The sequence below is a fragment of the Cynocephalus volans genome, chromosome 2 (assembly GCF_027409185.1).
Source record: "Cynocephalus volans isolate mCynVol1 chromosome 2, mCynVol1.pri, whole genome shotgun sequence".
NCBI classification, from domain to species: domain Eukaryota; kingdom Metazoa; phylum Chordata; class Mammalia; order Dermoptera; family Cynocephalidae; genus Cynocephalus; species Cynocephalus volans.
The window spans coordinates 227575417-227587451 of NC_084461.1; the positions used below are offsets into that span (position 1 = coordinate 227575417).

At 34.5% G+C, this 12035-nt stretch overlaps 1 protein-coding gene across 1 annotated transcript in view; it reads left to right on the forward strand.

The window, feature by feature from the left end:
- The window catches only part of WAPL (WAPL cohesin release factor), a 72579-nt gene that overhangs the window by 24101 nt on the left and 36443 nt on the right, over window positions 1-12035 (forward strand). The window contains exon 4 of the mRNA XM_063086553.1: window positions 841-959. Coding sequence (XP_062942623.1) covers window positions 841-959 — 119 coding nt within the window. The remainder of the gene's footprint in view (window positions 1-840; window positions 960-12035) is intronic.

The following is a 12035-nucleotide window of genomic DNA, read 5'->3' on the forward strand; positions in this document are numbered from 1 at the left end:
GCAATTACTTAGCTCTTAAATTAATCTGGATAACAAATTATCCTAATCTGTAATTGAAAATCTGTGGCTGAACTTTACATCTCAGGGTGATAAAACTTTTTAAACTTTAAAATGTGAAATTAGGCTTTTTTCCTGGAAACTTGAAGTTGATACTAAGTAACACTTGAAAATTAGAGACCATTTGGTTGGAATTTGAGTCTTCATATAATGTGTCAAACAGCAGGCATTCTTAAGGGTTGGGAAAGAGAAAAATTTTTGTTTAGTTCAGAAAAAAATATAATCAAGTAGGAAGTAATCTAATTCTTTGGTTAGTTTTGTGTGAAGATTCACAAGTCATTAAACTACACTGTATTACCTCATTGCTTATCTTTTGCCAAGAATAGCTATCCTCTTTTCGGTTTTTTTAAATGTGGCCTTTGTAGATGCAAGCAGGCAGTCTTTGAAGGCCAACGTAATTCAGTAGACTTAAAATCTAGAAAAATATTAAAGGTAGATTTTTTTGTGTGTATAAACTAGACTATACCAGTGTCAGTATTCACAGATATCCAGCAGTTATATGACCTATGAAGTAAGAAAATTATTCTGGAAAAGATTTGTTTTTGCCCTTTAGATAGAATGAATAGAGCACATACACAGCAACCAGGTTTATGATTTTCTCTTTGGGAAGGGACAAACGGCGTGATAATGGGAGAATGAGATTTTCTATTTTTGAAGTGTTTTGTCAACTCTGGTGCTTTTATTCCTTTATTTTCTCCCTACAATGTGTTAAAAATCTTCATTGGTTGTTTGGTAGATAATTTGAAATATTTGTAAGCTGGCTAGTTTTGATTACCATTTCAGAAAACTTGGACTTTACAGAGGACTTGCCTGGCGTGCCTGAAAGTGTGAAGAAGCCCATAAATAAACAAGGAGATAAATCAAAGGAAAATACCAGGAAGATTTTTAGTGGCCCGAAACGGGTGAGTAAAGCACTATCAGTGATTTTTATTATTTATTTATTATTGGAGGGCTCAACTTTTAATAATTTTTTATTTGAAATTTACTAGCAAACACCATAGCAAATGTCTTTCAAAGCCTATAGGTAAGTCATTTTTTAAAGCATTGTAACCATTTTTTCCTAAATTATGGTACAGTATACATAATATTTATTATTTTAACCATTCTTAAGTATACAAGTCAGTGGCATTAAGGACTTTCACAATGTTATGTAATCATCACAATTATCTATACCCCAAACTTTTTCATCATCTTCAATAAAAACTCTGTACCCATTAAACAATAACTCCCTTCCTGCCTCTCCCCACCCCTGGTAAACACTGTTCTACTTTCTGTCTTTATGAATGCGCCTATTCTAAGTACCTCATATAAATACTATCATACTGTATTTGTCCTGCTGTATCTGCCTTATTTCACTAAGCATAATGTTTCTAAGGTCCATCCATGTTATAGCGTATTTCACAATTTTATTTCTTTTTATGGCTGAATAATACCCCATTGTGAGTATATACCACATTTTGTTTGTACAGTTATGGATAAACACTTGAGTTGATGGACACTTGGGTTGCTTCCACCTTTTGGCTGTTGTAATAATGCTTCTTTGAACATTGGTATACAGATATCTGTATGGGTCCCCACTTTCATTTCTTTTGAATATGTACCTAGGAGTGGAATTGCTGGGTCATATGGTAGGTGTATTACTAAACTGTTCCACAGTGGCTGCACCATTTTACTTTCCCACCAGCAATGCATGAGGGTACCAATTTCTCTGTATCCTCACTAACACTTATTATTTTCTGTTTTTTTGATAATAACTATCCTAATGGGTGTGAAATGGTATCTCATTGTGGTTTGATTTGCATTTCCCTAATGAGTAGTGCTGTTGAATGTCTTTTCATGTGTTTATTGGCCATTTGTACAAGGGTACTTCAGAAAGTTCATGGAAAAGTAGAATTAAAAGATAGTAGGAATCCTTCCATGCACTTCTTTGGAGAAATAAGAATATGTCTATTTAAGTCCTTTGTCCAGTTTTGAACTGGATTTTTTTTTTGTTGTTGTTGAGTTGTAGGAGTTCTTTATATAGTCTGGATGTTAATCCCTTATCAGATACACAGTTCATAAATATTTTCTCCCATTCTGTTGGTTACCTTTTCTTTCTTTCTTTCTTTTTTTTTTTTTTTTGATGGCTGTCTGGTACAGTGAACCTTAGACCTTGGTGTCGTCCGCACCATGTTCTAACCAACCAAGCTAACTGGTCAGCCCAGTCTTCACTTTCTTGATATTGTTCTTTGATGCAAAAAAGTTTTCAATTTTGATGAAGTCTAATTTATCTATTTTTTTCTTTTGTTGACTGTTTTGGGTGCCATATCCAAGAAATCATCGCCAAATCCAGTGTCATGTAGTTGTTCTCCTGTTTTCTTCTAAGAGTTATATAGTTTTAGGTTTTATCTTTAGCTTTTTGATCCATTTTGAGTTAATTTTTGTATATGTTGTAAGGTTAAGGTCCAACTTTATACTTATGCATTATGTAAGTCATTTAATACGGTCAGGTATAGGTATTGAGAATAATTTGCTTGACTTTATCTTTTTGTAAAACATTAATTTCTTAAATAGCTTGTTACAGTGCTTTGTTATTGAAAATTAGAGTTAGAGGTTGTCAATGACCTTTTATTCTTTTAGATTGAATTGCTTGTAAGCAACCAAAGAATGACTGTTCATTTTTTACTGGCCTTATATATATTTTTTTCTTCTTTTGCCTATGTAAAGAGCCCATTGGTGATCTTTTCAAAGTAATTATGCTATACTTTTGCACTCCCAGATGCTTAGGTGAGGCTTTTAATTTCTATAAAATTGTGTATGGCGTATGTTAATTTCCAGAGCAACATTTATCAATTTTTTTTTTTTTTTTTTTTGTCTCAGGACCATTTTATACTCTTAAAATATTTAAGTACACCAAAGAGCTTTTAATTATATGGGTTCTATCAATATGTATCTGATCAGAAATGAAAACAAATTTCACTTATGTTTATTCATAGTTCTGTTAAGGTAATAAACCCTTTGCATGCTAATGTAACATTTTTATGAAAAATTATTTTCAAAACCAAAAAACTAGTGAGAAGAGTAGCATTGTTTTACCTTTTTAAAAATCTCTTTAAAGGCTGGCTTAAAGAAAGCCAGCTGAATTCTCATATCTTTTTCTGCATTCGTTATGTTTTATTATGCTCTGTTGGTTGAAATATATGAAGAAAATTCAACCTCACATAGATACTTAGTTGTATTTTAAAAAGTGTTTTCAGGTAATTCTGGATGTTTTACTTTGATAGTACACCAAAACTCAACAAGTGGAAGTTTTCATCTAAAGATTCGTTGCACCTTGGAATCTAATACCATGCCAGTGAAGCTTTTCATACTTTTGTATTACATTTTGTTACTGTCCCACAATTTGAATGGGTCTTTAACCCATGCATACTTTGTAACATCGTACATTGATCATTTGGAAAATACTGGTTATATCGAGTTATACAAATCTTTCAAATGGTGAAACATTTCACTTTAAGGTATCAAACGATCACATTAATACAATATCATTGCCAAACTCATCAGAAAAGTTTCTAAGTATCAGGAAGCTATCAAGTTCACAGTGGTAGATATAAGTTCTCCAGAACTTTAGTTTTTGTTTGAAAATTCAAAATTTTCATTGGCAGCAAATACTTTAAGGAAAACAACTGGCAACAACAGATTTGCTTTGTTTTTCGGAAAATATGTGCCAAATACCCAAGTTTGAATAAGCATAGTTTGTCAGTCTTTCACGTAAAGAAGTTCTGCTTACACCTCAAACAGTGATTTTTTTTTCTTGACACAACCTCCATACTTTGCAGAAGTGTCTTATGCATTCTTGTTCTGTTGCACAGAATGTTAGTGTATTCAGGGGTCGAGATTTAATAAAGTAAATAATTTTACTCCTTCATTAAGGGCTTTAAGTGAAACTGGCATTTTATTTTTTAGCTGCATAGTGTGTGGCATTGAAGAATATGGTACTAGTACATTTGGGGGCCCTACCTTGATACATGCTAAGGCACCAATGATTTTACCCACACCATTCCTACAAGTGTTAACAGTGAAAAAGGCAAATAACATCTTATTGTAATTATGAAAGTGGTGTTTTGACTTTGTAGGCATCCTGAAAGAGGTTTGTGGGTCCCTAGGGGTCCATGGGCTACACTTTTGATTTATAGCATTTATTGCTGATTTATAGCGTTCTACTTTATTCTTCCCCTTCTCAACATTTTATTATGAAAAAGTATTAATATACATAAAGTGTGAAAGAGCAGTACAATGAATATCCATATTCCTCCGCCTAGATTGATTTCCAGTTAACATTTTGCTATTTTGCATATACAATATATATTTATTATATTAAAAACGTATATGCTGTCTTATTTTGAAAGTAAGCTGTAGGTAGCATGCATTTCTTAAGAAAAAAGACAATCTCATACCTAACTGTGGTTATAAGATTACAACACTTAATTAAGTGAATAGTAATTCTTTGATATAATCTGATGTCCAGTCCATATTCAGTTTTTTCCAGCTATCTTCAAAATGTCTTTTAGTGTGTTGTTTTCCAAACCATAATCATTTACCATAATCATTTAGTTGTTATGCATCTTTGAGTTTCAGGTAGTCCCCTCAGTTTTTTAAAAAATTCCCTTTGCCGTTAATTTTTTTTTAAGATCCCAGGATATATTTGTATTATAGAATATTCCACATTCAGAATTTATCTGATTATTTCCTTTTGATGTCATTTAACTTGGTACTCTACTATATTAAAGTAATATAGTGTCGTAGGACACTGGAAGTTAAGTCTAGAAGCTTGGTTAGATTCAGGCTGAACATTTTTTTTTGGCAAGAATACTTCAATAATGATATAGGGTTATGTTGCTTTACATGATAAGCTACGTAACACCTGGTTATTTCCAGTCTTAATATTGTTTGGCCACCTAGTTAAGGTTGTGATCACCAGTTCACTCCAAAATAAAGATTCCCCTTTTCATTTTATAACTTAATTATTCACTAAGCTCTAGGGTGCTAGTCTGGCATCATGTGAATATTGTGAACATCCTGTTCCCCAGTGTTGTCTAACTTCATCATTTTACCTTCATTGTTGAGTTTGCCTACATCATTTGCTACAGTGAGAACTGCAAAATGGTTAGTTTTCTAGTTGTTATTTCTTCCATATGTAATAGCTGGAATTCTGTAAAGAGGAGCTTTCATATTCCCTCCCCCCCATTTCTTCTCTTTTCCCTTGTCATCACTATAGACTCAATAGCGTTTTTACTTATTGACATTATGCTAAGTGAAATAAGCCAGACACAGAAAGAATATTACTGTGTGATTTCACTTAAATATCAAATCTAAAGAAAAGTTGAATACAAAGAAATAGTAGAATGCTGGTTACAGGGGTGGGAGGAGGAGGAAATGGGGCGATGTTCATCGAAGGGTACAAACTTGCGGTTGTATGAGACAAATAAGTCTGTAGATCTAATGTGCAGCAGGAGAACTATGGTTAATCATATTATAATTTATTTTAGGTTCTCTCAGCACATTTAAAAAAATTATCCATGGAAGGTGATGAATATGTTAATTTGCTTACTTGTAGTAATCATTTCACTCTGTGTGTCAAAAATCATCTTGTATACCTTAAATGTATACATGAAGAATAATTTTTACTTGTTAAATGTGTTACAATAGATTTGGCTTTTTTTTTATGTTAATATTTTAGATTTGGCCAGTGTCAACCATTTCGAGCTGTCTCTTGTATTCTTTTGATATAATCCTATCAACTTTGAGCACTTCCCTTGCTTTCTGCACAATAATGATGACCCAGGCTCATCTTGTGCTTTATCTGTCTCAGTCACAGAATCACCCATTTCTCTACGGACCCTTGGTTCTTTTTGTGGAGATTAGTAACTTAGAAACCTGGATCTAAGTGCTGGATGTATTTGTTACTTCTAGGTCTTTCACTGGGCAGAGCTGAGAAATAGGTTGAAAAATAAACTATGAGTTCACATTGATAGTTTCATTTCAAATTTAAGATTTCAGAATTTTGTTCTTAGCTTACTTGCTTTATCCTATAGCATACGTTAATATCAAAATAATAATACCAATATTACTATGAATAATAAATAGTATACTGAGTGAAGTTTAAGATTTCTTTGCAGTTCTCTTTGTCATTAGATTATATTTCACCAAGGATGAAGTCTTAGTAATGTGTTCAAAAGTTTCTTGAAATAATTTTTATTTTGTCTGTTTATGTTAATTTAATATTTAGTTCAGTCCATTCATACTAATTTGTGTTCAGTTTTTTTAAACTTAGATTTAAACTTAATATTGGAGTGTTTTTTGCTACTAATGTAGCCTAGAAGGCAGCTGTATACATGCACTTGACCTGATTACAAAGGATCTATCTGGCCTAAAAGTAAATCAGGTCATGGCAACTGAGTCGGCGGCAGACCTCTTTACTGTTGGTGGACACAATGTGATAGTGTCAGAGGAAAATTAAGAAAATTATTGCTAATTTATAAAACTAAAAGAACTATGGGATTTAACTCATTTGAAAGGTGTAATATGGGTGAAGCCCTATCTTAACATAGTAGTCCTAACATTTTATTCCCTGAAGATGCTTAAGTAAATGTCACAGATTTGTTTTATATATGAGAAATGAGGATTCGTGGAAAGCTTCAAGAAAAGATTCAAGGAAATTTTACACAAGTTAACTTCCCAAGTACCCAGAGACAAAAGAAAGAGAGGGGATAGATAGACAGGTATAGGAAATATTCTCAGCAGTCATTCCAGTATCTGGTATATTAGAAACACACTCATGTAGCTGATAGGCCAGTGGGAGTATGTGGGTTTTCTGGAATTGGTTCTCAAATCTGATTAGATTTAAAGGCACCAGTGATCTCATTTCTAAGTGGTAAAGAGGTAGTCCATGGCTTGTAGTGGCAAGAGTTTTCCTCCTTCCCTGTTAGGGTTTCTCAGCTTGAGCACCATTGACATTTTGGACTGAATTCTTGGTTCTAGGGAGTGCCCTGTACATTGGAGGGTTTTCAGCATCCCTATCCTCTATCCAGTAGATGCCAGTAGCACTCCCTCTTCCTCAGTTGTTACAACCAAATGATGTCTTCATATATTGCCAAATGTCCCCTGGGTGGTGAAATGCACTCACCTTCCATTGATATGTTTAAAAGTAACTTTAGACATGTTGCCCATTACTCCTAAGTACCTCAATTTATGCTTTATAAAAACGAGTACTTTCCTATATAACCACAGAATAAATACACTTCAAAACCAGGGAGTTAACATTTATGTAATACAGTCTAAATCCACACATCCCAGGGCTGGCCCGTGGCTCACTTGGCAGAGTGTGGTGCTGATAATACCAAGGCCACGGGTTCGGATCCCTGTATAGGGATGGCTGGTTCGCTCACTTGGGAAAGCATGGTGCTGACAACACCAAGGGTTAATATCCCCTTACCGGTCATCTTTAAAACAACAAACAAACAAACAAACATCCACAGATCCCATTCACATTTCAACACTTGTTCCAGTAATGTTCTTTATGGCAAAATGAATAAACCATACCTCCATGTCTCCTAAACAAAGAGTCTGTGATCCATTCCAGAATCATGTGTTATATTTAATGTTCACAAGTCTGTGCTCTCCTTCAATCTGGTACAGTATCTGTGTTTCCTGGACTTTTCGTGGCCTTGACATCTCTGAAAAGTTAAGGCCAGTTATCTTGTAGAATGTTCCTCAGTTTGTGGTTTTTTCTGATGCTTCTTTGTGATTAGACGTAGACTATTCATTCTTGGTGGAAATACCACAGAGGAGATGCTGTGTTCTTACTGCATTATATCAGGTGATACACAATATCAGTTTGTACTACTACTGTATATGTTACCTGATCACTTGGTTAAGATGGTGTCTATCAGTTTCTTCAACTTTCCTCATCAAACTTTTCACCCATAAAGTTTCACTCATAAAACTTTTCACTCGTTTTAGCCTTGATTCTTGCCTGAATCAGATTTTACTGTGATGGTTGCCAAATGTGATTTCCTAAATACAGCATTGTTAAATACATGATTAAATTCCTAAATACAGTTATTAGTAGTTGGCCTTCTATTGCAAGGTAGATCTTTTCTTCCCCGCCATGTTTGTAAGAATTGTATGTATGTATTTATATATTTATTTGTTCGTTCATTTATGTCCTTACGAATGTGAATTTCTGCTTTATTCAGTCACTTGTTACTGTTATTTATTTAAATGATAGTTCTATCATTACTCTGATACTCAGACTTTATTAGATTTGGTTGGTGGATGTTCCTTCAAGCTGGCTTTTAACATGTCCCACCATTTTGCATTTTCTTACTTAACTGACACCTAAGATGTTTGAGGCTCATCCTATGCTTTTCCAGTCCTGGACTCAGCCATTTCTCCAAGGATTCCTGTTTCCATTTAATGGTTGATGGTATTTATAAACAAAGATCCGATCACTAGATATGTTTATTTCTTCTGAGGTGTCATTGCTTCTAGGCCCTCTTTAAGTAGATGGAGCTAGGAAACATCTAAAAATATGCATATACTCTTACACACAGACACGTACCTATTTCTTAGTCATTTTATGCATATTGAGAACCATGAGTTCACACTACTACTTACAGTTCTAGTCCAGCACTATGTTTTTTCTAGCCTTTTCACTTCTCATATTTTACTTTCCTTGACTGAGAATTCTGGTTCCCATTATCCTCAACACGTTTGCTTATTTGCTCAATCCTCATGTACGTAATCGATTTCTTGACCACACATTCTCCTAAACTTAGTGCACTAAAGTGGTCCAGCCAAGAGTTTCCCTCTTACTTATCCCCACCTCATGTTAGAAAACTTGCCATTTGTATATAGAGAAAGGTTGTTTATGTCAGGAATGTGGGCTGGCTGGAGGAATACATGCAGCAGAAAGATGATAAGGAGGGTGAAGAAAACTTCTGGTAAGAACATAGTTCAAATGATGACTGTGAGACAAGTTATTACTTGCTAGTGAGAAAAGTAAATATATGATTTGAGAGGCTGAGTTAGAACATATATGGATTTAAGTACCTATTGTTTCTGGGAAAGGTTTTCTTGATCATTTGGCAGATATAGTGCTTTGTTGTTGAAATGCCGTCCTTTCTCTTATTTCAGGCTACTGTTTTCCTACATTCTGTTATTTGCAACTGTTAGATACGTGCTGATATATTTACGTCATTTCTTCTGCCTGCCCTGTTCATGGTTTGATTTCTGCATTGCCATTCAGCTGCCGTCTTCCCTGCTTGAAAAGTATTTTCTATATAATCAGCCTAACTAATAACTTTCGGTGCTTGGAGGGTTGTGTCCTACATGGGATGTGGGCCATCTTGTTTTGCACTTAAGACTGTTGCTGGGTCATTGATGAAACTAGCCATAATGTCAGTCTCAGTTTCAATTCTCAAATATTTATACCTTTACTTTCATCGTTTCCCTTTGGTTTAATGCTGGGCCCATCTGGCACTGTCTTTTTTCTGACTCTTTAAGGAACATTCTGAACTTAATTTATCATCTGTCATTCAATATGCCACTGGATAGTGGGCTTCTGGGCAATTGAATTAAAATTTATTTATCACTGTAAATTACGGTTATATATTTAGTTGTATTAGAACATTCTAATTGCATAAAGCTGCAGTTTTAAAGTTGAGTCTAGATTTATGGTTTTATAAATGTATTTTTTTGTTTATAAAGTGAGTTTATATAGGTTGTCAACTTAAAAGCAGAATGCTACAATTGAACAGACTTTAAAGGACAAGAACTCCCACATCTTACCCAAGAACAAATGTTCCTTCCACACAGTTTCTTCCTTTAGCAGTTAGAACCCACTCTCATAAAGCAGCTTATTTTTTGTAAAATGATTTTACCCAGTGTTACTCTTGTTCTATGTGTGGGGATTCACTGACCATCTTGGGATCCATTCATCAGGATGATATTGTGAGGTCCACTATCTTCTCAAGGACTAGAAACTTGAGACATTAATGGATAGGAAGCATGAAAAAAGAGAGACTCTTGCCATTGGTCTAGTGATGAGGGATCCTGGCCCAAATATAAACATTAAAAGCCACTGCCATTCATTTACAGCTCCTTGGTAGGTATTCCAAAGAGTTGGCGAAGCTGAGCAGGTTCTGGCTGAGCCTGGGTATGGAAAAGAGTCAGTTTTAGTTGTCTTTTCTTCATCATCGTTTTTATTCAATATATGCTGTGTGATTTTTCACTGTGGTAGGTTCTGGACATACAAAAACAAACTAAGAAGAATATCTTAAAAAGGCTGGCTGATGAGGTAGAGTGTTTTTTTCCCTATTGGACTTTTGAGTGGTCTTAGTATTTCCTAAGTGTGTTTGTTCCAAATCAGAAGCATTTATCTTCCTTTTATGTAGATAGTATTTAACTTATAGAGCCAGGCATTTAAATAATTGATCTAAATAAGTAATAAAGTCAAAGTTAGGAAATTATAAATTATTTTCTCTATTTGATCTGATTCTTTTTTTCTTTAATATTTTATTCTGGAAGGATTTTAATAAGGAATGAGTACTATTAGTAAATATTATTAATCTTTTTACTTTAGTCAGGTGCCTTTAAAGTTTGAAAGTTCAACATATTTCACTATAACTTATTTCCCAGAAAATGAAGCTTGAAATGAGAAAATGTAGCCATAGGTTAATCAAGAGCTTGAGAACTGACATACATTTGACACTTTGCCAGAGAGAGAGAGAGAGAGGAGAGAGAGAGAGAGAGAGAGAGAGAGAGAGAGAGAGAGAGAGAGAGAGAGAGAGAGAGAGAGTGTGTGTGTGTGTGTGTGTGTGTGTGTGTGTGTGTGTGTGTGTGTGTGTGTGTGTGTGTGTGTGAGAGAGAGAGAGGGTGTTTATAGTTTGGGATTTTATTTGTTTTTCCATTTTGTAGTATTTTTAGATATCATCTAGGATTCAGACATCAAGAAAACTCTGTTGAACTTTATTTTCTTGATACTCTGATGACTTCGTGCTAATAATGACCACAAATTAACGTAAGATGTATCTGTCATACTGGGAGTTTTTTGATGGTGACCACATTTTTTTCCACTTTTAAATTCCCAATGTCTGAGACATAGAAGGGATTCTGTAAATGCTGATTTTGGGGGTTCTTTAAGTATCTTTCACCAAAAAGTTCTTCTTTAGTACTAATTTTTTTTTAATATTTGAAAATTGGCAACCTATCAAATTTGGAAAAATTTCATCAGTATTTCTTCAAATACTTTTTCTGTCTCTCTTATCCCCTCTTTGTAGATAATTACACTTGTCCTAGCTCAATCAGCCTAAAATTAATAGTTAAAATCTGACAAAGTCTGGTTTATTGACTTACAACATTAAAAGATACTGCACACCAGAGGAACCATTGGTTCATCTTACCAAATAATTTTTTATAGGATTTTTGGGGAATTTTGAGTTTAGGTGGAATTTAAACTAAACAGTGTTGGTGGGCTCAGAGCAAAGCAGTGCTGTGTGTAAAAGGGTTAGTATCAGGACTAGGATGCAAAGTGGTGGACCAAGGGTCCTGTTTTCTTTGAAACTATGAAGTTAAAGTAATTGTGGAATGTTGTGTCCAGTGTTTAGTACATATTCTGCTGCTATAACAGAATACCAGAGACTAGGTAATTTATAAACAATAGAAGTTTATTTGGCTCATGGTTCTAGAGGCTGAGAAGTCCAAGAGCATGACACCAGCATTTGGAAAGGGCCTTTGTGCTGCATCATCTCATGGCAGTAGGCGGAAAGACAAGCAAATGTGCAAGACAGAGAGAGCCCACTCTCCAAAGTCCCCCCTTTTTTTTTTTTTTTTTTTAAATTTTTTTTAAAAGATGACCGGTAAGGGGATCTTAACCCTTGACTTGGTGTTGTCAGCACCACACTCAGCCAGTGAGCTAACCGGCCATCCGTATATGG